The sequence below is a fragment of the Pseudorca crassidens genome, chromosome 8, assembly GCF_039906515.1.
Source record: "Pseudorca crassidens isolate mPseCra1 chromosome 8, mPseCra1.hap1, whole genome shotgun sequence".
Lineage (NCBI taxonomy): Eukaryota > Metazoa > Chordata > Mammalia > Artiodactyla > Delphinidae > Pseudorca > Pseudorca crassidens.
The window spans coordinates 105,360,976-105,386,675 of NC_090303.1; the positions used below are offsets into that span (position 1 = coordinate 105,360,976).

General features: G+C 43.0%; 1 protein-coding gene and 1 long non-coding RNA gene across 4 annotated transcripts in view; one reads left to right on the plus strand and one right to left on the minus strand.

The window, feature by feature from the left end:
* The first annotated feature begins 4,021 nt into the window (after positions 1–4,021).
* The window catches only part of RNF32 (ring finger protein 32), a 38,977-nt gene continuing 17,298 nt past the window's right edge, over positions 4,022–25,700 (plus strand). The window contains exons 1-8 of one of the 3 annotated variants that reach the window (XM_067747585.1): positions 4,022–4,142; positions 6,735–6,826; positions 7,631–7,913; positions 17,440–17,582; positions 20,487–20,519; positions 21,076–21,200; positions 21,345–21,453; positions 22,730–23,934. In XM_067747585.1, the coding sequence (XP_067603686.1) occupies positions 6,812–6,826; positions 7,631–7,913; positions 17,440–17,582; positions 20,487–20,519; positions 21,076–21,200; positions 21,345–21,453; positions 22,730–22,792 (771 nt within the window). In that variant the 5' untranslated portion in view covers positions 4,022–4,142; positions 6,735–6,811 and the 3' untranslated portion in view covers positions 22,793–23,934. Of the gene's footprint in view, positions 4,143–6,734; positions 6,827–7,630; positions 7,914–17,439; positions 17,583–20,486; positions 20,520–21,075; positions 21,201–21,344; positions 21,454–22,729; positions 23,935–25,700 lie in introns of those variants that run through there. The other 2 variants (XM_067747586.1, XM_067747587.1) reach the window with 2 other exon arrangements.
* LOC137229515 (uncharacterized) lies at positions 19,150–22,941 on the minus strand. The gene is made up of 3 exons (XR_010945733.1): positions 22,813–22,941; positions 22,389–22,634; positions 19,150–19,997 (listed from the first exon to the last, which is right to left on the minus strand). It is a non-coding gene; the product is annotated as an uncharacterized lncRNA (long non-coding RNA).

A 25,700-nucleotide genomic window follows, 5' to 3' on the forward strand; every position in this document is an offset into this window, starting at 1 on the left:
GGGGACACGGGTTCGTGCCCCGGTCTGGGAGGATCCCACATGCCGCGGAGCGGCTGGGCCCGTGAGCCATGGCCGCTGAGCCTGCGCATCCGGAGCCTGTGCTCTGCAACGGGAGAGGCCACAGCAGTGAGAGGCCCGCGTACCGCCAAAAAAGTTTAAAAATTTTTTTAAAAAAGAAACAATAGTTCAGCCATAAAACAGAGCTCCTCCTCGAGGGACGTACATAACAATGTGATACAGTCATCGAGTTCTGCAGAAATTAAGGCCCCCACCAGGTACAGGATGGGATGATGACACTGACGCTCAAAGAGCATGACTCTGATAAACTAAAGCTTGGACTCTGTCAACCTTCGCCCCAATTCAGTGCTGAATTCTCCTCTGCTCAAGCCCCTTCATGAATATGCAAGTACCCTTAGCTTAAAACTTCCCCAACTTTGCTGTTTGGGGAGACACCACTTTGGAAAAGATCCCCAGCGTTCTCCTTACTTGCTGCAAGTACAGGAAGTCCCCTACATATGAAACTTCAAGTTGCGAACTTTCAAAGATGCAGACATGCCTTCACATGTCCAATCACGTAAGTTAGTTCACGTGTCTGGCATTATCTGTAAACGTTGGGTACCTAGGCTAACTTCGTTGGACTTACAAACAAATTGGAACTCATTCGTATGCAGGAGACTTTCTGGAATAAGTCCTTTCTTCTCCTGCTCTTTGGCTTGGTTGTGTCTTTTGGTTCAAGACCCACCGAGAGGTGAACCCAGTTTTCAGGTGACATGAGTGCTTCCATAAAGGGCACTGGACAGTACTTTGGAAAATGCACTCGGGATTTTCAGAGGATGCAAACACACTCTACATACGGCAATCTCTTAAGCCCATCTTGAAACAAACAAACAAAAACGCTAGAAGCGTAACTACACATCACTGACAGCATGCTTTTGGGAGTGAGACAGGTGGGTTACACAAGTTATTGAACCCTTCCCATCCAAGAATGTCACACTCTGATGATGGACAGAACACTCTATCTGGAGGAGGGTGAGGAACATGGTCCTCATAACATCTTCAAATAACAATCATGTCAGCTATGCTTTCTGTCAAGAATTACAAAGTAATAATTGCAAGACTAAGTTTTTAAGCAAATGCCTGCAGAAAAATATTCTGTGTAGCTAAGAAGAAAGACCCATTTCTTTAGGATAGAAAACATGCAGGTAGTAAAACTGTCCTGAAATTTTAAACACGTGGACAGAGGGAAGGAATTTTTAAAATGGGAATTTTTCTTAGATGCTTACGTTCAATAAAAATACCTTAAAATGGATACAAAGATTAGCAGGCCCTGGGCTAAGCAGGTCACATGCGTATGCCGTCTTAAGCCCACCAGAGCCTTAAGGTGGTAATAATATACCTATTTGTCATTTGAATTCTTCCCATTACAAGTAACAGAAAACCAGACTTCAACTGGCTGAAGCATAAAGGGAATTTATTCACTCAGGTAAGTGGAAAGACTCAGAGCTGGGCTACCTTCAGGGCTTAAACTATCTCACCAGGGCTTGGACTCTGTCCAAATCTCTGCCACTTCCTGTATAATCCTCCTTCGGAGGTTCACGATGGCCCCCAACAGCTTCAGGCTCTCACCTTGTAATGACAAGATAGCCAGCACAGCTGCAGTTTCACGTCTTTTCTTGTTTCTACATTCAGTAGGAAGAATTAAAGGAATTTTCCAGTAGCTGCCACAAATATACTGAGTCCATCTGATCAGCCCCACTAGGTCCTATGCTCATTCCAATTACAGTAAGTCCTCTACATACGAACCTTCAAGTTTCGAACTTTCAGAGATGCGAACGTGCATTCACACGTCCAATCACGTAAGGTAGTTCACGCGTCTGGTGGACGTGGTCACATGCGTGCATCCTCTACAAGGGGCTGTGCTTTTGTGTACGTCACTGTACAGTACTGTATAGAGTAGAGCAGTACAGTACCTTTATTTCTAGCCCAGGATGTCCAGAAGCAAGCGTAAAAGCAGCGGTGATGTAGCTGGTACTGCTAAGAAGAGATTCGCGACGCAGGAAATGGCAAGGGGATTTTCTTTATTTGAGGAGGCACTGTGAGTTTTTGAGGGACAGGACCCAAACGTAGAACGGCACACGAAGGTTGCAGCAGCCCTTCAGAATGCAATCCAGTGCTACCGCGTCACCTATGACGAGAAAAACAGAGCTACTACCCAGACATCACTGGATCGTTTTTTCAGGAGGGTAGATAGAATTGAATCCAGCAAGGAACCAGAACCTGTGCCATCAGCATCCGGCGTGAGCGACACTGCAGCTGCCGTCCGTCCCCTATTGATGATCCTTCAGCTCTACCGTCTCCCACCTCCTCTCCCTCCTCCAGTCAGTAACTCTTCTTGCCTGTTCACTGGATGCCAGCCCCTGTGTGTCACCTGTTGTTCTGTACTACTGTACTTTTCAAGGTATTGTACTATAAGATTGAAAACATTTTCTTCATTCTTTGTTTTTTATGTATTCTTTATGTGAAAAGTATCATAAACCTATTACAGTACTATATAGCCGATTGTGTTAGTTGAGTACCTAGGCTAGCTCTGTTGGACTTACACACTGGACTTATGAACACACTCTCAGAATGGATCTCGTTCATATGTAGGGGACTTACTGTGAGTCACTATGGCCAGGGCACTGAGATTTTCTGATGAGCTGAAGCTGGGCATATGTTCCATCCCAGGACTGAAGCATCCCCAGGACAACTGGTGGAGAAGGGCTCGTGGATACTGAGGGGAGAAGTAAGAAATGTCCCCTTTACACATAGAACCCAAAAGTAAGATCTACCTATCTGAATCCAAAGCTTTCCCACTCTTTCCTCTGTGCTGAGTCACAAAACAAAAGGTCCTGAGGACTAGTGACCCTTACTTGTCTCCTAGACCCATCACCAACTGGAATGTAAATCAAGATTACAATATTTGTCGGAAAAGTTTGAAATATTATGTGAAATGAACTTCATTATGAATTTAATTTGGCTTTATCAAAAAATTTTACCTTGTTTTTAGTCTGTTTCAACAAACTTCCAAATAGGAGTGGCCATCTTAGAAAATTTAATTCCATTAGGAAAAAAATTATCTTCAATAAAGCTTCAGATTATCTTGTTTCATCAGTGTATCATTTACTCCAATGTACATCAAAAACTTTAACTTCTAGGCCTTTAACAATCAATGACCTATTTCCAATCAACTTGGTAACTTCTTTAGACCTCACTGAGAAGTGAAAAAAAAAAGAACTATTTGCATTTTGTCTTTTTTCTCTGTACTTTCAGCTGAACTTCATTTCAATAAAAGTTTAAATAGCACAGCTGAGTCACTGTCTCAACAAACTTCTATTGGCCTCTGCGTTGTGCCGCGATGAAGCGTTAGCGACTGGATTTAAGCTTACCTCCGTCAACTAAAAAATTCAAATATAAGAAACAATGGTTTTCGGACACTGGACAACGGGCAGTGCAGGATGTGATGCTTAAAGAAGGGAAAGGAAGTGGGCCAGGCGTGTCCAGGCTACACCCGAGGCAGGGCCAGCGGCCTGGCTTTCTGGGCAGTCAGGGCTCCAGGACCCGCAGCAGGGCGCGCTCCGGGCGCCGAAATCTGGCGAGCGCTAAGCGAAGGAAACCACGGAGCCAGGGAACTCGACGACGCGCCCCACGTGCGTCCGCGCCCCACGTGCGTCCGCGCCCCACGTGCGTCCGCGCCCCACGTGCGTCCCACCCCGCACTCCACACTCCGCCCCCGACACTTGCGCGAGCGCGCGCGGCGGCGAGCATGCGCGGCGCGGCCCTGTGCGGCGCGCAGCAGATGAGCATGCGCGGTGTAAAAGCACCGCCCAAGCGATAGAGGCTTCTGCACTATGGTCAGGGCAGAGCCGGTGAGCATGCGCAGTGTGGCTGCACGAAGGGCGGGACCTGCGAGCATGCGCACTGTGGCAGAGCCGCAGCGGGCTTCCGGAAAATGGTGCTCAGCGTGGGGCAGGACTGGGCCGTTGAGCATGCGCGCTGGCGTGTGACCGGAGCGGCGGCGGTTGCTAGGCAACAGCGAGCCGCAGAGGTGGAGGGCGTCGGCCGCGGTGTGTGTGCAGAGGGCGGGGTCGGTTCCGCTGCAGGTGCGGCCCCGGGTGGAGTAGGGTGGAGGGGTGGGATGGGTTGGGGAGGGCAGGGGAGGGGGCGCCCTGGAGGCGGGAGCGGCCGGGACTGTCCTGTGCAGCCCCAAAGGTCCTCGGGTCCCCAGGGCAGCCCGCCTACTCCGTGGCCATCCCTTGGTAGGGCCTAGAACGGTCACTGAGAACCACAACCAGCCCGTTACTGAAAGGGGGCCCACGGTTAACATATGCAGTTGACCCTTGAACGAGGATGTGAACTGCGGGGCCCACCTGCAGGCCATACCCGGATTTTCTTCAGTAAATACGTACCGCAGTGCTACACTCTCCCTGGCGGAGGACGGGGGTCGGGTGGAGGCTGATTCTGGGACTTGAGCATCCTGGGGTTTTGGTGAAAACCGGCGGGTCCTGGAACCAGTCCCACGGATACCCAGGGACAGGAGGACTGTCATTCTACAACTGTTTCTGTGCTTCTGGCCAACCTGGGTGGATCTCATCAAAAATGTAAAACAAGGAATTCCTAAGTTATAAAACCTGGCAACACAGTGTGTCCAATTGTCTTTTAAAAACTTTCTCTGGTGTTCCTGTGTTTTTAACTAGCATGTTTATAAATTAGCTTAAAGTCACTTAGACAAATCGGTAACAATTTTGCCACCACAGTGGTATCTTTTTACCAAGCACTACCTCTTTTAACTGTTAACAATGGAATTTACGAAGAAAAAATATTCCTGTTAATTTTAGCTCTTAATACTGGGTAAGGATTAAGTTTCTAACCGTACTGCTGCCACAGACTAATTATATAATTTTGGAGGAGTCAGTAATCTCTGGATATGTTTTCTCCTTTTAAAATGAAGTTGGACTAAATAGTTGAAAATAGTTTCTAATGTTGAAATTTAACGACACTATAGGACTTACAAGGGGCACAGTTTTTAAAAGCTCTTGATGTTAAGCCCAGTGGCTTACAGTGTAGACACTTGAGATAAAATTGTCGACTGCAGATAGCTAGCTATGATTATTAAACAATTTTTAGGATGATGCAAACTATATTCTGCCAGGTTGTAGGCATTTTGAAAGTAGAAGATTCTGTTAGTGATCTTTCAGCATTTTAAATACCTTCTACCATTTCTTCAGCCTAGACTGTTGTGATGAAATATTAGATGGAAACTCCTTCATTCTCCTCTTGATGCCAGAATTGAAGGGGAACGGGGTTGCCGTAGAAGCTGTCACCTCACTGCTAAGGGGTCTTGGGGATCTCACAGACTCCTTTCCACTGTGCTTGCTTTCCTCATTCTGCACTCACCCCTTAGGAAGCTCATTCTGTGGGACTAACTGAATGTAGGTGTTGATCCTGAGATACATGTTTGGGATTAATTTGTCTCTTGTCTTACAATCAAGCCCTCAGCAGTACTCCCTAATTACTCCAGCAGTTTACTGTTCCTCCCTATCCCAATATATTTTGTACTCTTGTCTTCATAAGATATACCCTTGTCTAAAAACTAAAAGGGCCAATTCCAAATTCTTCCACCAGCTTTTTGTGTGTGTGTGTGGCTGCGTTGGGTCTCCGTTGCTGCGCACAGGCTTTTCCCTAGTTGCGGCGAGCGGGGGCTACTCTTTGTTGCGGTGCGTGGGCTCCTCATTGCGGCGGCTTCTCTTGTTGCGGAGCACAGGCTCTAGGCGTGCGGGCTTCAGTAGTTGTGACACGTGGGCTCAGTAGTTGTGGCTCGTGGGCTCTAGAGCGCAGGCTCAGTAGTTGTGGCACGTGGGCTTAGTTGCACCACTGCATGTGGGATCTTCCCAGACCAGGGCTTGAACCCGTGTCCCCTGCATCGGCAGGAGGATTCTTAACCACTGCGCCAGCAGGGAAGCGCCTTTCCATCAGCTCTGAAGGGAACTGGATCAAGCATAACTGTTTACAGAGTGTCTTCCGTGTAGAAGGACCTATTTTAGATACTTTACAAAGGTTGTCTCATTTAATCCTAGCAGTAACCCTGCAAGGAGAGCGTTATTATATCTGTCTTGAGGTGGGGGAACAGACTCAGATATGCTGCGTATCTTGTATAAACAGGTAGAGCAAGATTAGAAGCCATGTACGTCTCTGTTGTGGACAGAGTGAAGTCAGACAGTATTCCTCTTACATCCCAGAGCGTCCACTGTTCCCTTCTCTAAAACATAAACACCTGCTGAGTTCTGGAGTGCCTGTGCTTTTCTTGTACCTGTGGGGTAGCATGTTCATTGCCTGCTCTCTGTCCTTCAAATCCCTGTTTTAATCTTATCCCTTTAAGAGGTATTTCACTTACATTCTCTGATCTTTGTAGTCTGAAATTTTGTTGTATTCACGTATAGTCACATTATATTTAGCAACAGATTGTTCTCATTCATATTAATAGGTTCCCTCCAACTATCAGGAGACCTGCTTGAGGACAGGTGAATCGAGTCACGACCGGCTTGAGTTCCTCTGGGATCCGAGCAGAGAGCTGAGTGCTGTGCTGGTGCGCACTCATCATCATCAGTTAGACTCTCCATATTGCTCTTCCCCGTAAACTTCATCGGAGATTTTAGGTACACCCTAACGTTGGCTTTCTGTTGGCTTTATTACAGTAGAAGAATCAAAAGACTGGGATATGAAATGATGATATAATTTGATATAGCCAAGAAAGCACTTCTCCTGGGTCAGCATGTTAAAAAATAAGGTACAAAATCCTTTTTAAAACATACACATTGTTTTACTCATGAATATATATAGATAGATAGATAGATAGATAGATAGATAGATAGATAGATAGATTTTTTTTTTTTTGTGGTACGCGGGCCTCTCACTGTTGTGGCCTCTCGTGCTGCGGAGCGCAGGCTCTGGACGCGCAGGCTCAGCGGCCAAGGCTCACCGGCCCAGCCGCTCCGCGGCACGTGGGATCTTCCCGGACCGGGGCACGAACCCGCGTCCCCTGCATCGGCAGGTGGACTCTCAACCACTGCGCCACCAGGGAAGCCCCACTCATGAATATATTTTAATTCAGCTATTTGAAAGTATAAAAAATAGTTTGCAAACCTTGCTTCAGTGAGGAACTGTCAGCTGTAGTACTTGGTGTAAGCATCTCTTAGCTGCATGGAAATTGTATTTTGTATAAGTTTTCACTAAAAAAGCATACACGTAAATGCAAGTTTCTCTTTAGTGTAACAGAAGTAAGCTTTGCCTGGAGTCTAATTATAGTGAAACAGAATGTGCTCAGGCACGCACAGCTTATATACGTCAGAATGCATTTATTCATATTACGATTAAGGCCTTAGTAATTAAGTGAAAAGATGTTACTATGTCGTTAGCATAAATGGTGAGACTGGGCTTTGCTCCCCTGACCTGGGTAATGCTGGGTGAAGCATCCTTTACTACTGGATTTGGTCTGGTGTGGCATCCAGGATGACTGTTAGAGCATAAGCTTTCCTGTAAATGGTACATTCGATAATGTTCTGCATGTAAGGCTTTTTTCCCCACTTTCTAGGTTCATTCATCTAAACAGGATAACTTAGCAGTCACTGCAGTGGCTTTACAAGATCACATGTTACGTGATCTTCAACTTGGAAATCTTTCAATAGCAGATCATTCTAAGACAAAGGACAAATGTACAAATGTACATTCTTGGACAGAGAACAGATCCAAGTCTCTAAAAAGAAATACAAAAGCAACAATAGATACTGGACTTAAAAAAACCACACAAGGCCCTAAAGCGGAAGATCCAGAAAAAGAATACGTTCTTGATCCAAAACCACCACCACTAACTTTAGGTAAGCGAATCTTCATTCATATTTTGACTTATTAGACCTAAAGAATCTGGTTGAGATTAATAGTACCATTTTCTCTGGTACAGAAATTATTTTAACTTATGATCTTACAGAAAGATATGTCTGTACTGAAGTTTAAAAGTGATAATGGGGCCAATTTGAGTAAGAAAATGAAGATAGTAATGATAAGTAGAGTAAGAATCAGTAAAACAGAATAAAGTAGATATCCATTAATCTACAGTGACATAAATAAATAACTGAAGAAATAAATAATGGGAAAGGCTCTTTCTTACAGTAGAATGACAACTATAAGTATAGTAGACCAGAACTAGAAATAGAAAATCACCATGTGGTAAAGAGCACACTGGTAACAACCATCTGAGGACGCTGGAACTAGCAGGGGAGTCGCGTTGAGACACAGGTCGGGGCACAGCCTCATGGCATTACCCCGGGGACCAGCTCACCACAGGAGAAGCGCCAGCACCTTTACCAAGTGACAAAGTCCAACGCCAGGCTCTCAGAAAGACGCAGATCCCTCCTAGGGCGTTCTCGCCAAAGATGCATCTCCAAATGTAACTCTGAGGAAACCTTAGATGACCCAGGTGGAAGGACATTCTACACAGTTCCTGGCCAGTGCTCTGCAAAAGCGTCAAGAGAAGCAAATAAAGACTGAGGTGCTGTCCCAGATCCTGGGAGGCCAAGGGGACAGGCCAACTGAGCCCTGTGAGTGATCAGGGTCAGAACAAAACGACGTCAGTGAGACAAGAACGACATCCTGCGGGGAGTATAGATTAACCAAGAGCGTTGGATCAACATAAATTGCTAGATTGGACCACTGCACTCAGGGCGTGTAAAATGTGAACATCTGGGGAGGCCGAGTGCAAGGCACATGAGGATTCTTTACACGGTTTTACAACCGTTTACAAGTCCGAGATTATTTTAAACTGCAAAGTTAGGAAAAGAAAAGGTTTTGATTTTTATTTCTTATTTTTATTTTTAGCAAGGGAGGCTGGGAAGTAAGGTCCAGCTGTGTGCCCAGGAGGAGGGGAACAGGCTGGTGAACATGAGCTAGCTTCTGCCATAGATTCAAAGGATAAAAAGTGTTTATCCCTGTGAAGAACAGAGGAAGAATGTTCTTGATGGAGGAGAAGACAGAGGCAGGGCTCTGAGGCAAGAGACCTGGGGCATTTGAGGAGCTGAAATACTGAAATAAGAACAGAGTGGCGGAGCCTGGTGAGCCGGGGTGGAGGAGACTGGGAGAGCAGGGAAGAAACGCAAGGGGTCGGATGAGGAGAGGGGCTTGAGGTTTTAAAATTTTTCTTGTGGTAAAATATACATTACATCTGCCCACTCTCACCACTATTATTCAACATATTTTTGGAAGTCTTAGCCACAGAAATCAGAGAAGAAAAATAAAACGAATCCAAATCGGAAAAGAAGAAGTAAAGCTGTCACTGTTTGCAGATGACATGATATTATACATAGAGAATCCTAAAGATGCTACCAGAAAACAACTAGAGCTAATCAATGAATTTGGTAAAGTAGCAGGATACAAAATTAATGCACGGAAATCCCTTGCATTCATATACACTAAGGATGAAAAATCTGAGAGTGAAATTATGGAAACTCTACCATTTACCATTGCAATAAAAATAATAAAATACCTAGGAATAAACCTACCTAAGGAGACAAAAGATCTGTATGCAGAAAATTATAAGACATTGATGAAAGACATTAAAGATGATACAAATAGTTGGAGAGATATACCATGTTCTTGGACTGGAAGAATCAACATTGTGAAAATGACTATACTACCCAAAGCAATCTACAGATTCAATGCAACCCCTATCAAATTACCAATGGCATTTTTCACAGACTAGAGCAAAAAATTTCAGAATTTGTATGGAAACACAAAAGACCCTGAATAGCCAAAGCAATCTTGAGAAAGAAAAATGGAGCTGGAGGAATCAGGCTCCTGGACTTCAGACTATACTACAAAGCTACAGTCATCAAGACAGTATGGTACTGGCACAAAAACAGAAATATATGTCAATGGAACAGGATAGAAAGTCCAGAGATAAACCCACGCACATATGGTCACCTTATCTTTGATAAAAGAGGCAAGAATATACAGTGGAGAAAAGACAGCCTCTTCAATAAGTGGTGCTGGGAAAACTGGACAGATACATATAAAAGAATGAAATCAGAACACTCCCTAATACCATACACAAAAATAAACTCAAAATGGATTAAAGACCTAAATGTAAGGGCAGGCACTATCAAACTCTTAGAGGAAAACATAGGCAGAACACTCTATGACATAAATCACAACAAGATCCTTTTTGACCCACCTCCTAGAGAAATGGAAATAAAAACAAAAATAAACAAATGGGACCTAATGAAACTTCAAAGCTTTTGCACAGAAAAGGAAACCATAAACAAGATGAAAAGACAACCCTCAGAATGGGAGAAAATATTTGCAAATGAAGCAACTGACAAAGGATTAATCTCCAAAATTTATAAGCAGCTCATGCAGCTCAATAACAAAAAAACAAACAACCCAATCCAAAAATGGGCAGAAGACCTAAACAGACATTTCTCTAAAGAAGATATACAGACTGCCAACAAACACATGAAAGAATGCTCAACATCATTAATCATTAGAGAAATGCAAATCAAAACTACAATGAGATATCATCTCACACCAGTCAGAATGGCCATCATCAAAAATCTAGAAACAATAAATGCTGGACAGGGTGTGGAGAAAAGGGAACACTCTTGCACTGCTGGTGGGAATGTGAATTGGTACAGCCACTATGGAGAACAGTATGGAGGTTCCTTAAGAAACTAAAAATAGAACTACCACATGACCCAGCAATCCCACTACTGGACATATACCCTGAGAAAACCATAATTCAAAAAGAGTCATGTACCAAAATGTTCATTGCAGCTCTATTTACAATAGCCAGGAGATGGAAACAACCTAAGTGTCCATCATCGGATGAATGGATAAAGATGTGGCACATATATACAATGGAATATTATTCAGCCATAAAAAGAAACGAAATTGAGCTATTTGTAATGAGGTGGATGGACCTAGAGTCTGTCATACAGAGTGAAGTAAGTCAGAAAGAGAAAGAAAAATACCATATGCTAACACATATATATGGAATTTAAGAGAAAAAAAATGTCATGAATAACCTAGGGGTTAGACAGCAATAAAGACACAGACCTACTGGAGAATGGACTTGAGGATATGGGGAGGGGGAAGGGTAAGCTGTGACAAAGCGAGAGAGTGGCATGGACATATATACACTACCAAGTGTAATACTGATAGCTAGTGGGAAGCAGCCGCATAGCACAGGGAGACCAGCTCCGTGCTTTGTGACCACCTAGAGGGGTGGGATAGGGATGGTGGGAGGGAGGGAGGTGCAAGAGGGAGGAGATATGGGGATGTACGTATATGTATAACTGATTCACTTTGTTATAAAGCAGAAACTAACACACCATTGTAAAGCAATTATACTCCAATAAAGATGTTAAAAAAAAAGAGGAAAAAAAATATACATAACATCAAATTTACCATTTCAACCATTTTTAAGCACACAGTTGAGTAGCATTAAGCGCATTCCCACTGTTGAGCGACCATCGCCGCTGTCCGGCTCCAGGACGTTTTCATCTTCCCAAACTCTGTCCCCGCCCCCAGCCTTGGGCAACCGCGAATTCACTTTGTGTCTCTACGAATCTGACTGCTTTAGGAGCCGCGTATAAGAGCAGTCATACGATACTTGTGCTTTTGTGCTTATTGCTTTTAGCATAACATCTCCAAGGTCCGTTCATGTTGTAGCACTATCAGAATTTCATTCTTGTTTAGGATGGAATACCATTCCATTACCTGCATATAGCACATTTGGTTTATCCATTCCATCAATGGACACTTGTTTCTCCCTTTCGGTTACTGTGAATAATGCTGCTGTGAACATTGGTGTAGAAATATCTGCTTGAGTCCCTGCTTTCAGTTCTTTGGCGAATACACCAAGAGGAGGAGTTGCTGGATCATATGGTAATTCTATATTTAATTTTTTGATGAAGCACCATGAAGTTTTCAGTGATGCTGGGTATGGAAAGTAAGTTTGGCTGGGACTTGCGTCCGAAGCCAGGTGATGGATGGCAGAGGAGCTGAAGGCCTGTGGGCAGGAGCTGAACCACGAAGAGGGAGCCTGAGGTTGCTGCAGTGCCCAGTGGACACTTTATCATTCTCCCCAGAACTGCTAACAGTGCTAGTTCTGTCCTAGACACGGCATCTCACAGGAGAGGCACAGGCTTGGAGAATGTGACAGTGATTTAGTGACTGTCTTCCATGTGCAGGTACAGTTTACAGAAATGATCGAGCAGCCTCGGAACAGTCACCTGAGCAGGGTAGATGCAAATTAGACATCAGGAAGAGAATCCCAATTTGGAGTAAATGAGTCATTCTTTCAGGAGCTCTTATTTTAAAAATCTAATTATTATGCATATTAGTTACTAATGAGGTTGGACCACATGCTCTTTTTTTTTTTAATGTCTTTATTGGAGTATAACTGCTTTACAATGGTGTCTTAGTTTCTGCTTTATAAAAAAGTGAATCAGCTATACATATATCCCCATATATCCTCCCTCTTGCATGGTCACAAAGCACTGAGATGGTCTCCCTGTGCTATGCAGCTGCTTCCCACTAGCTATCCACTTTACATTTGGTAGTGTATATATGTCCATGCCACTCTCGCACTTCGTCCCAGCTTACCTTTCCCCCTCCCCATGTCCTCAAGTCCATTCTCTACGTCTGCATCTTTATTGCTGTCCTGCCCCTAGGTTCTTCAGAACCTTTTTTTTTTTAATTCCATATATATGTGTTAGCATACAGTATTACTCAATTTCATTTCTTTTTATGGCTGAGTAATATTCCATTGTATATATGTGCCACATCTTCTTTATCCATTCATCTGTCATGGACACTTAGGTTGCTTCCATGTCCTGGCTATTGTAAACAGAGCTGCAATGAACATTTTGGTACATGACTCTTTTTGAATTATGGTTTTCTCAGGGTATATGCCCAGTAGTGGGATTGCTGGGTCATATGGTAGTTCTATTTTTAGTTTTTTAAGGAACCTCCATACTGTTCTCCATGGTGGCTGTATCAATTTACAGTCCCACCAGCAGTGCAAGAGTGTTCCCTATTCTCCACACCCTGTCCAGCATTTATTGTTTGTAGATTTTTTGATGATGGCCATTCTGACTGGTGTGAGATGATATCTCATTGTAGTTTTGATTTGCATTTCTCTAATGATTAGTGATGTTGAGCATTCTTTCATGTGTTTGTTGGCAGTCTGTATATCTTCTTTGGAGAAATGTCTGTTTAGGTCCTCTGCCCATTTTTGGATTGCGCCGTTTGTTTTTTTGATATTGAGGTGCATGAGCTGCTTATAAATTTTGGAGATTAATCCTTTGTCAGCTGCTTCATTTGCAAATATTTTCTCCCATTCTGAGGGTTGTCTTTTCATCTTGTTTTTGGTTTCCTTTGCTGTGCAAAAGCTTTTAAATTTCATTAGGTCCCATTTGTTCATTTGTTCATTTTTTGCTTTTATTTCCCTTACTCTAGAAGGTGGGTCAAAAAGGATCTTGCTATGATTTATGTCATAGGGTGCTCTGCCTATGTTTTCCTCTAAGAGTTTGATAGTGCCTGCCCTTACATTTAGGTCTTTAATCCATTTTGAGTTTATTTTTGTGTATGGTGTTAGGGAGTGTTCTAATTTCATTCTTTTTTTTTTTTTTTTTTTTCTTTTTGCGGTACGCAGGCCTCTCACTGTGGTGGCCTCTCCCGTTGCGGAGCACAGGCTCGGAACACGCAGGCTCAGCAGCCATGGCTCACGGGCCCACCCGCTCCATGGCATGTGGGATCTTTCTGGACCGAGGCACGAACCCATGTCCCCTGCACCGGCAGGCGGACTCTCAACCACTGCACCATCATTCTTTTACATGTAGTTGTCCAGTCTTCCCAGCACCACTTATTGAAGAGGCTGTCTTTTTTCCATTGTATATTCTTGTGTCCTTTATCAAAGATAAGGTGACCATATGTGTGTGGGTTTATCTCTGGGCTTTCTATCCTGTCCCATTGATCTATATTTCTGTTTTTTGTGCCACTACCATACTGTCTTGATGACTGTAGCTTTGTAGTATAGTCTGAAGTCCAGGAGCTTGATCCCTCCAGCTCTGTTTTTCTTTCTCAAGATTGCTTTGGCTATTCAGGGTCTTCTGTGTTTCCATACAAATCATGAAATGTTTTGTTCTAGTTCTGTGAAAAATGCCATTGGTAATTTGATAGGGATTTCATTGAATCTGTAGATTGCTTTGGGTAGTATAGTCATTTTCACAATGTTGATTCTTCCAATCCAAAAACATGGTATATCTCTCCATCTGCTTGTATCATCTTTAATTTCTTTCATCAGTGTCTTATAGTTTTCTGCATACAGGTCTTTTGTCTCCTTAGGTAGGTTTATTCCTAGGTATTTTATTGTTTTTGTTGCATGGTAAATGGGAGTGTTTCCTTAATTTCTCTTTCAGATTTTTCATCATTAGTGTAGAGGAATGCCAGAGATTTCTGTGCATTAATTTTGTATCCTGCTACTTTACCAAATTCATTGATTAGCTCTAGTATTTTTCTGGTAGCATCTTTAGGATTCTCTATGTATAGTGTCATGTCATCTGCTAACAGTGACAGCTTTACTTCTTCTTTTCCGATATAGATTCCTTTTAGTTCTTTTTTCTTTTCTGATTCCTGTGGCTAAAACTTACAAAATTATGTCAAATAATAGTGGTGAGAGTGGACAGCCTTGTCCTGTTCCTGATCTTAGAGGAAATGGTTTCAGTTTTTCACCATTGAGAATGATGTATCATGTCTCATTTAAAGCTTGTGTTTCCTTATTTATTTTCATTTTGCATGATCTGTCCTTTGGTGAAAGTGGGGTGTTAAAGTCCCCTACTGTGATTGTGTTACTGCCGATTTCCCCTTTTATAGCTGTTACCATTTGCCTTATGTATTGAGGTGCTTCTATGTTGGGTACATAAATATTTACAATTGTTATATCTTCTTCTTGGATTCCCTTGATCATTATGTAGTGTCCTTCTTTGTCTCTTGTAATAGTCTTTATTTTAAAGGCTATTTTGTCTGATATGAGAATTGCTACCCCAGCATTCTTTTGATTTCCATTTGCATGGAATATCTTTTTCCATCCCCTCACTTTCAGTCTGTATGTGTCCCTCGGTCTAAAGTAGGTCTCTTGTAGACAGCATATATACGGGTCTTGTTTTTGTATGCATTCAGCCAGTCTATGTCTTTTGGTTGGAGCATTTAATCCATTTACATTTAAGGTAGTTATTGATATGTATGTTCCTATTACCATTTTCTTAATTGTTTTGGGTTTGTTATTGTAGATCTTTTCCTTCTCTTGTGTTTCCTGCCTAGAAAAGTTCCTTTTGCATTTGTTGTAAAGCTGGTTTGGTGGTGCTGAATTCCCTTAGCTTTTGCTTGTCTGTAAAGGTTTTGATTTCTGTGTCGAATCTGAATGAGATCCTTGCTGGGTAGAGTAATCTTGGTTGTAGGTTTTTCCCTTTCATCACTTTAAATATGTCCTGCCATTCCCTTCTGGCTTGCAGAGTTTCTGCTGAAAGATCAGCTGTTAACCTTATGGGGATTCCCTTGTATGTTATTTGTTGTTTTTCCCTTGCTGCTTTTAATATTTTTTTCTTTGTATTTAATTTTTGATAGTTTTATTAATATGTGTCTTGGCATGTTTCTCCTTGGATTTATCCTGTACGGGACTCTCTGTGCTTCCTGGACTTGATTAACTATTTTCTTTCCCATATTAGGGAAGTTTTCAACTATAATCTCTTCAAATATTTTCTCAGTCCCTTTCTTTTTCTCTTCTTCTTCTGGGACCCCCATAATTCGAATGTTGGTGCGTTTAATGTTGTCCCAGAGGTCTGTAAGATTGCCCTCAATTCTTTTCATTCTTTTTTCTTTATTCTGCTCTGCAGTAGTTATTTCCACTATTTTATCTTCCCCATCACTTGTCCGTTCTCCTGCCTCAGTTATTCTGCTATTGATTCTTTCTAGAGAATTTTTAATTTCATTTATTGTGGTGTTCATCACTGTTTGTTTCATCTTTAGTTCTTCTAGGTCCTTGTTAAATGTTTCTTGCATTTTGTCTATTCTATTTCCAAGATTTTGGATCATCTTTACTATCATTATTCTGAATTCTTTTTCAGGTAGACTGCCTATTTCCTCTTCATTTGTTTGGTCTGGTGGGTTTTTACCTTGCTCCTTCATCTGCTGTGTGTTTCTTTGTCTTCTCATTTTGCTTAACTTACTGTGTTTGGGGTCTCCTTTTCACAGGCTGCAGTTTCGTAGTTCCTATTGTTTTCGGTGTCTGCCTCCAGTGGCTAAGGTTGGTTCAGTGGCTTGTGGAGGCTTCCTGATGGAGGGGACCGGTGCCTGTGTTCTGATGGATGAGGCTGGATCTTATCTTTCTGGTGGGCAGGACTGTGTCTGGTGGTGTGTTTTGGGGTGTCTGTGAACTTCTTATGATTTTCGGCAGCCTCTCTGCTAATGGGTGGGGTTGTGTTCCTGTCTTGCTAGTTGTTTGACATAGGGTGTCCAGCACTGTAGCTTGCTGGTCATTGAGTGGAGCTAGGTCTTAGCGTTGAGATGGAGATCTCTGGGAGGTTTTCACCCTTTGATATTACGTGAAGCTGGGAGGTCTCTGGTGGACCAATGTCCTGAACTCAGCTCTCCCACCTCAGAGGCTCAGGCCTGACACCTGGCCAGATCACCAAGACCCTGTCAGCCACATGGCTCAGAAGAAAACGGAGAAAAAAAAAAGAAAGTTATCAAAATAAAAAATAATTCTTAAAAATAAAAAAATTACAAAGTAATTTTGAAAAGAAAAAAAAAGAAAGAAAGAAGAGAGCAGCCAAAGCAAATCCACCAATGATAACAAGCACTATAAACTATACTAAAGGCCTTCCCTGGTGGCGCAGTGGTTGAGAGTCCGCCTGCCGATGTAGGGGACACGGGTTCGTGCCCCGGTCCGGGAGGATCCCACATGCCGTGGAGCGGCTGGGCCCGTGAGCCATGGCCGCTGGGCCTGTGCGTCCGGAGCCTGTGCTCCGCAACGGGAGGGGCCACAACAGTGAGAGGCCCGCGTACCGCAAAAAAAAAAGTGATATCAGTCCGGCCTACCTTATAGAATCATGAAAATGAAATAGATATGGGGAATTCTTTGTAAATAAAAGCCTAAAGCATAAATGTAAGATAGTATTCTCCTTGACTTCTGTGCACCCGTAAAAAAGCAGCATTCTAAATATGGTGGAATAAAGTATGCAATGGAAGTGTTTTGCTTTAATATTTGCAAAATAATGTCATTAAAATTATGCATGAGTTACCATATTCTAGAAGAGATTTAACTCATATTTCATATTGTTTTAACTTCAGCACAGAAGCTGGGCCTCTTTGAGCCTCCCCCATTGCCACTGTCATCAGACGAATGGGAAAAAGTGAAGCAAAGATCCATCCTGCAAGGGGAGTCCATGCAGCCGTGCCCAATATGCAAAGAAGAATTCGAACTTCGCCCGCAGGTGTTTAGCGTGAGCTTAGATAAGCAGGCCCGTGGGGCATTCTCTAGTGACTGGACTCTGAACTGGGGCTAAGGGAGTCCATGCTTCATTTTCCAGTCTCTTCCTCCTATGTGACCCTCAAAGACTTACATTTTGTTTCCATTAATTAAAGTATGTGTGTGAGAAAGAGCTAAACACCCTCATTAAACAGACTTATTTACTGAATACTGTTAGTTCTCAAGTACAGAGTTTGTACAAAAGGAATGTTCCCATTCCGCTGGCTGTGAGCAGCTGGGGGTGAGCGGGGACGCTGCCGGGAGGGCACCGAGGGCAGAAGGGTGGGGAACTTTTAAGTTGTTTTGTGACTTGAAACCATAAAAGAAAAACGAAGACTGAATCTCTCCAAAGAACCTGTGGAAGGATCTTTAAGTAAAATCTTTTAACAATCTTTATTCATGAAAGTTTACCATAGTAAGATTGATGATAATATGCATAATATACAATCAATCTATGTCATAGGGGTTTTTTCTATACATACTTTGTCTGCCTAATTAAATTTTAATCTCCTGAAAGTTAGGGACTTTGCTATTCTTAGATTTTTTTTTTTTTTTTGAGCTAATGGCCACCGTGTAGTGATTTCTCACATGCATAGCATTATGCTTCCTACACAGAGGCACTTGGAAATTTGCTTTAAAAAATACAGCAAATACAGTTAAAGGCAGGCTTAAAATTCACAGCCTAGGAACCCCAGCTTTACTTACTATACTGGCACGTAAACCCTCAAACTTAATTTGCTTTAATAAGTTTCACTGTTAATGAGTTAGTTCACAGTCATACAATTTTGTTCTTTACTAATTTGAACTCACACGTTATTTTAAACATACTTATTATGTTCTAGTTCTCTATCAGAACCTAATCTTACATATATGAAAGTTGGATATTTCAGAAAGATATTAGCCCTTAAAGCACAGAAATACCTCTAGGATGATTTAGCATTTTAGTAGCAAAAGAGCTAATAAAGCCACAAGGAATCTTTCTGGCCCCAGCAACCTCTTTCGTAATTATGCTATAAATATCTAGCCTGACTGTGGTATGAAGAATGAAAGTTTGAAGTTGAATATCTTAAGGGGGAATCAGGATGCAACATGCCCACCATTTCTTCCATGTTGTTTTTTATAAATTTCTCACTATAGCATTTTTGGTTATAGATATAGACACGTGTTTATTTTGCATTTCTATTTATTGTTCTCATGTTTAGCTTTTTCCTTAGTTATAAACAATAGTTGGCATTTTCCCGACATTTAATGATTTGAGAAGGCTTCAGTTAATCTCGTATGTCTCGGAGGTAGGCATTATACCCCTTTAACAGATGAGGACATAAACAATTCACGTGATCCACAGTAGGCCAGCTCAGGAAGTGTGCTTGGGACAGCTAGAATCTAATCTGAACTTCTGGGACATTTTTAGTGTATTCACCAAGGCTGAATCGTTTATTTTTGTTATCTCAGAGAGTGTTTGCCAATAACAAATGTTTATGGACATTTAAAAGTATATATATATATATATATATTTATATATATATATAAATATATATTTTTGTTTGTTTTTTGCGGTACGCGGGCCTCTCACTGCTGCGGCCTCTCCCGTTGCGGAGCACAGGCTCCGGACGCGCAGGCTCAGCGGCCATGGCTCACGGGCCCAGCCGCTCTGCGGCATGTGGGATCCTCCCGGACCAGGGCACGAACCCGTGTCCCCTGCATCAGCAGGCGGACTCTCAACCACTGCGCCACCAGGGAAGCCCTGAAAGTATATTTTAAATATACAGAGTAAAATATTATTCAATATAGATCATCAAATGTCTGTTGATAGATGAAACACTCTGAAAGATGATTCTATTGACAATGAGCAATTGAATGCACGAAAGGCTGCTGTTAGATTCAAGGCTGGTAATTAAAAAGGACCTTCATTACTGAGTTTTTCCAATTTAGGGTTATTGGTGGCATGCAGTAAGTTTCAAGGAAAGGTTTTAGATCTTTCTAAGTTCTATTTGTTCTGATATTTCTTCCATTCTTCCCATTAAAGAAGAAAAGTGTAGACCAGACGAAGGCACGGTGGGGGGGGGGGGGGGCGGTGGTCACTTTGAAACTGGAAAGTTTCACCAGGATCACGTGGCCCTGGGAAGGTGGAAGCCTGCACTGCTGGTGAAATGCCTCTGCCGCCTGTCTCCGTCCCACACATTCGGAGAGAGGCCGCGGGCGCCTGAGTCGCTTCGTGCTGGCTGTCCTGGTCTCACCCCTCCCTGGCCTTTCCTTCCAGAAGAGCCAGCTACCTTTTTCTTCGTTCAGTCCAAGCTCCTTTGTCACAGCCCAGAATGTCATCACTTGGTGGAGAATTTGGGTCACAGGAAGGTGGAATTTTCTGGAGACCACACTTTCCCTGCATTTAAAAAAGAAAAAGTGATTCATATGTCTCTAGGGTGTATTGCTAATTAAATTCAAGAGTGCAGTTGAGTTGAACAAAGCCCTAAGGAAAGATATTTGTTTTCCTTTCTCTGCTCCCCGCCCCCCAGCCTGGGTCCTCACCAGCGTGCTCTCTCTCTTTGGATCTGCCCAGAAATACTTCTCTTTTGTAATTGTTTCCGTTTTAAATATACACTCATTCTACAGCAAACTTCATGTGTTCGTTTGATGTTTCAGATTGTTGTTAAGTTAGTTTTTCTTGTTGAGATTATATACCTGTGCTATGCTAAACTTAAACGCTAAATATTGTAAATATCAAAGTTGTTAATCTGCTTTGTAAATTTGTCAAAGAAACAACACAGCCTACTTTTTAAATAGTCAGAATTTTTCTTTTAATTAATGCATTGATGCTGCTTCTCTTTTAAGCTAATTTAAACTTCAAACATCTCTGTCTTCTCGTGAACAGGTGCTGCTTTCATGTTCCCATGTGTTCCACAGGGTGAGTAACCCGCGTCTGTCCCATCCTGAACTGCTCGCAGCATCCTTGTAGCTCAGAGGGGTGGAGCCTCGTCTCTCTCACTTAAAGGCTCCTCAAAGGAACCATTTATTTTATCCATAACCACCATTTATGCTTAGAAATATGACTTTAGGCTAGAGTACAATTCATCCTGTTTTGAAAAAGGTGAATTTTCTGTGGCAGAAGAGCCACCGATGTTTGTATGAGAGAGTGTGGCTGGTACGGTACGCCAGAGTGGGTGACAGCTCTCGCCCTCGGAGCTCACTGTGCAGTCGCCCGTATGCAGGGACCATCCGCCTTCACGTGAGGTGTTCCCAGAAGTTTTTGATGTATCTGCATGTATATTCTTATAAAATACCATTTTTGGAGCAAGTTTCAGGAGGAAGGTGTTAACATCTGATGAAACCTCTTCCCTTCATAATCTGAATTGGACTGTCTCATAATTACGAGAGAAAAGAACACTATAATTACATTAGAAGTAAAAATGTTGTTTATAAGTAATTACTCGTAAAATTTTAAGCGAAATGTTTTTCTTCAGGCATGCCTTCAGGCTTTTGAAAAGTTCGGAAATAAAAAAACCTGTCCTCTCTGTAGAAAGAACCAGTATCAAACCAGAGTGATTCACGACGGGGCCCGACTCTTCAGAATAAAGTGTGCGACCAGGTGAGGGGTCCCCGAGCCGCAGGAACGTGCCTGCCCATCTGAGAGGGTGCTCGGAGGCCTTTGGAAGCTGCTGGGGGGTCTTCCCTGTGGCCTGGCCGCGTCCCGGGGCTGGCACGGCAGGGCTGATGGGGTTCTCTGCTCCAGGATCCAGGCCTTCTGGAGGGGACACGTGGTCAGGAAGTGGTACCGGGAGCTGAGGAGGACGGTGCCGCCCACGGACGCCAAGTTGAGGAGAAAGTTCTTTGAAGCAAAGGTGGGTGTGACCCTCGACGCTCCGGGCCGGGTCCCTGCCAGTGACTCATGGGTCATGGAGGCCAGCGAGGCCGTGAAACCCTGAGCCTTACTTCAGTTTGGGGCTTTTTACAAATGGTTGAGATGCGGGCACCTTAAACTGGCTTTCTAACCCAGTCGGTCCATACTTTCAGATTTCCTCTTCTAGTCAAATCATAAATTCATAAAATTGGAATAAGGTTAAATTCAAAGCAACTTCTGTTTGGCCATTTTATGACAGTTGTTTAAATAAACATCCCCTGAGAAATGGAAGCGAACTTAAAAAAAAAAAAGAAAGGCCCACAGTGCTACCATTTTATTGAGGACCTCCTGGGGTCACCAAAATGCGAGCGTTTTAGAAATAAATAAGTTCAGTTTCTACCCTTTCTTTTAACCATTTTATCTGTACTTTTCGGCTTGTTTGACAACTTTCCGTTATGTGCCTCATACAAAATGGCCGGGCCCAGAGGAAGGAGCGGCTACCCGGGCCGCAGTCCCCGGTCTTCCCTCCCCAGCTCAGCGGCTTCAGGCCAACAGCTGCAGCTGTGGCCTCAGAGTCCGCGCCTGTGCTGTGAAGGCAGTAACCCCTCCCTGCAGAGCTGCTCCAGCCCTGACCCATACCACACAGTAGGCACCGGAGATTTTGTATTTATTACTAATGTTAACCTACTGTTCAAGTTAGTCTTTATGCTGTTTTAGATTTAGTGCTATAGGCCACGTTTCTTTAGGACAGCACTGTAAGAGAGTATGCTATTCTGACGATGTGACCCTCAAATCACTAAGATAAAACTCACGGTCACACTTCCCTGTTACACTTATTTGTGGAAGCATCACTCACACATTTATTTCGATCTTTTCTAAACGTACCTATTTTGGGGGCTGCACTCCCACGTGGAACAATGAGTGATAGAAAATTACCCTTCACTGTGTGCGGGATCCCCTTTCTTCCGCTGTATGACTTCCGTGGGCGTGTGAAGCGTAAGGACCTTGGCCCCGTGCAGCTGCCATCAACACGTCAACCCCGTGCTGTCGTCCGACCCCCGGCCTGACCTCAGGCCGCCGGGCTGCTGTCTGTGCATCTCCTTCTCTGGCGTCTTGCAACTTCGCCCACCTTCTGTGTGCCGGGGTGGGAGGTGTGAGGGGCTTCTTCACAGCGTCCCAGGACTGCGCGGGAATCGGAAGAGTAAGAGGATTTAGGCTCGACTCTAAAGCAGTGCGATAATAGATTTTTTTTTCTAATACCCTTCCTGATCGCTTAGGTAACTGTTCCAAGCAAGGTGGCTATCAGTATGTGCAAAAAATCAGAATCATGGCTTATGTGATGTCTGTGCCTCAGACTTACCAAGAAAATATACTTGATTTGCCCTCAGGAGTAGGAGACCATTAAAGGCAGTATGTGAGCAAATGGCCTTAAAATATTGTGGATCTCGATGACGGAGGTTGAACAGTGGCTTCTGTGGCGCCGGCCGGCTGGAGATGCCCATGATGCTGTCCCCTGTCCTGGCTCTAGGAGGCGCCCCTCTGGCAGGGTGGGCAGTTCCTGCAGCTGCTCCGGCCTTTGGAGAAGTCGGGGGCAGAAGCAGGGGGGTGAGAGGCTGTGATCGAGAATCTGGGATTCTACCTTGTCTTCTCCTAGTCATTCACACCCCTTCCAGCAGGGCAGGGTGCGGAGGACATCTGGGACAGGGGATGGGGTCCTGTTCTGTTGCACTTCTGTTTAGGAAATGACTCTTGCAATCTGATGATTTTTCCTACCTTTTCCTACTTGATGGAACTCACATGCTGAGCTATAGGCATGATCTAGGAAGCGTTAATCCACCACTTTAAAATGCCAGTGTGCTTCAATGGAATTTGAAAGGTGATTGAACTAGGTCACCGAATTTCATTTTACCCAGGATTCTACAGATATATCCAGACTGTATAGATGCACACAAATGATAGTTTGAGAACTATGTCAGTAAATTACTATAAGCTATTGGGTGAACAACTGTCGAGGAACTGGATTTTCACACAATCTCAAAGAATCATCCCACACATCAGTGAGAATTTATACAAAGAATGAGAAGTCTGTACACTGGAAAGGTCTGGTAGACATCTTTGCAGCCCAGTGACCGCCACTAGCTGCACAGAGTGACCCACGGGTCCCTAATGTGCACGGGGAGCACCGGGACCGAACACTGCCTTTGCACTTTCATACCAAAGCTGCTTCACCTGAACCCAGTCGTGAGGACACATGCAACCAGGCAAATCCAAAGTGAGGAATATTCTGCAAAACAGCTGACTTCAATTGTAAAGTGTTATAAAGAAAAGAAGAGGAATGTTCTAGAACAAAGATGTCTGAGAGATATAACATTTAAATGTAATGAGAGGTCTTTGGTTGGATCCTGGATCAAAACTAAATGTAAAACCAGTGCTATAATTGGGATATGTGGGGATATGAACATGGACCATATATTATACAGTAGTCATGTGTCAGTTGTGTGTTCACTGCAGTGTCACTGTCAGGTACAGTGTCCTGGTTCTCAGGAGTCACATGCTGAAGGATTTAGGGGTGAAGTATTGTGATGTCTGCATCTAACCCTTAAATAGATCACACACCCACATATACACATGTACATCCGAAGAGAGAATACAAATGCAGTGAAATGTTAACAATTAAAATGTAAAGATAGGGCTTCCCTGGTGGCGCAGTGGTTGAGAGTCCACCTGCCGATGCAGGGGACACGGGTTCGTGCCCTGGTCCGGGAAGATCCCACATTCTGCGGAGCGGCTAGGCCCATGAGCCATGGCCGTTGACCCTGCGCATCCGGAGCCTGTGCTCCACAACAGGAGAGGCCACAACAGTGAGAGGCCCACATACCGCAAAAAAAAAAAAAAAAAATGTAAAGATAAACTCTATATGAAATGTAGAACTAGTGTACAGTTTCTAAATCCCAAGGAGTTGGGCTTGAGTCAGACATGAGAAGGAAGCGGGGGGGTTGGAGGGGAGGAGGAGAGGGTATAAACAAAAATGGAATTCACTCCTTACACCAGAATATATTCCATACAGAACAAAGAGTTAAACATGAAAACTTAAACAGAGTAATTTTAGAAGAAGGCATTAAAAATAAATTCCTCATGTGGGAGTGAGAAGGACCTCTCTGGTAGGATCTGTAAAACGATAAACACACACAAACCATAACAGAAAGGATTGGTAACTACATAAAACTTCAAAACATATGTATAGGGAGAAAAAATTGAAAGACCAATGACAAATCAGGAAAACATATTTGCAATTCAAAGGACTAGAAGCAAATTTCCTTAATATGTGACAAGCAGTTTACAGGACTACGGATATGTGATTACTATATAAAAAGACGCTCAACCTTACTCATAATTAGAGAAAACTAAACTAAAGCAAGAATAAGAACCTATTTCACCTATTAGATTGGCAAGAATTGAAAATTTTGATAATTATCTAGAGCTGATAAGAAGGAGGGGGAAATAGTCTTATAAGCCATTGGTAGAACTAAGAATGTACCATCCTGCTGGCTGACAGTTCCCTTTGATCCCTTCTCTAGAAATTTACCCCCCAGATATGCTCATAATGTTTTCTAAGATACATTCATGAGTATGTTAACTATAGCAATGATTATAAAAGAGGAAGAACGATAAACAACCCAAGACCCTGCCACCAAGGAATCATGCATACAATGATTTCTTCATAGCAATTATGAAGACCAAAGTGGATATATATGTGGTGATATAAAAAGATTTCCTACAGGGACTTCCCTTGTGGTCCAGTGGTTAGGGCTCCACGTTTCCACTGCAGGGGGCACGGGTTCGATCCCTGGTCAGGGAAATAAAATCCCGAATGCCACGCAGCATGGCCAAAAAATAAAAAAAAAAAGATTCCGTACAAGTCAGGAAAAGGCAACAAGAAAGGATAATGTGTAGAAAACGTAAGATGATAGGATAACAGTTACAACAAACAACAATTGAGATAAATTTCTGTATTAACAGATTCTTGAATTACATTGAAAAAAATCTGCTAGTAGCTGCTTATGGGAGATTTGAACCAAATGAAACAAAAATGTTCTACACAAAGACATGCTCAAGAATAAATGAGGAATGCACAAACAAAAGAAATAAAATAGAAAATCACAATAAAATAAATGAATTTTAAAGTGTATTTGGGAATCTAACATACACTATTCTGGTGTTCATGACACTGCTATTCTGTGGTACATA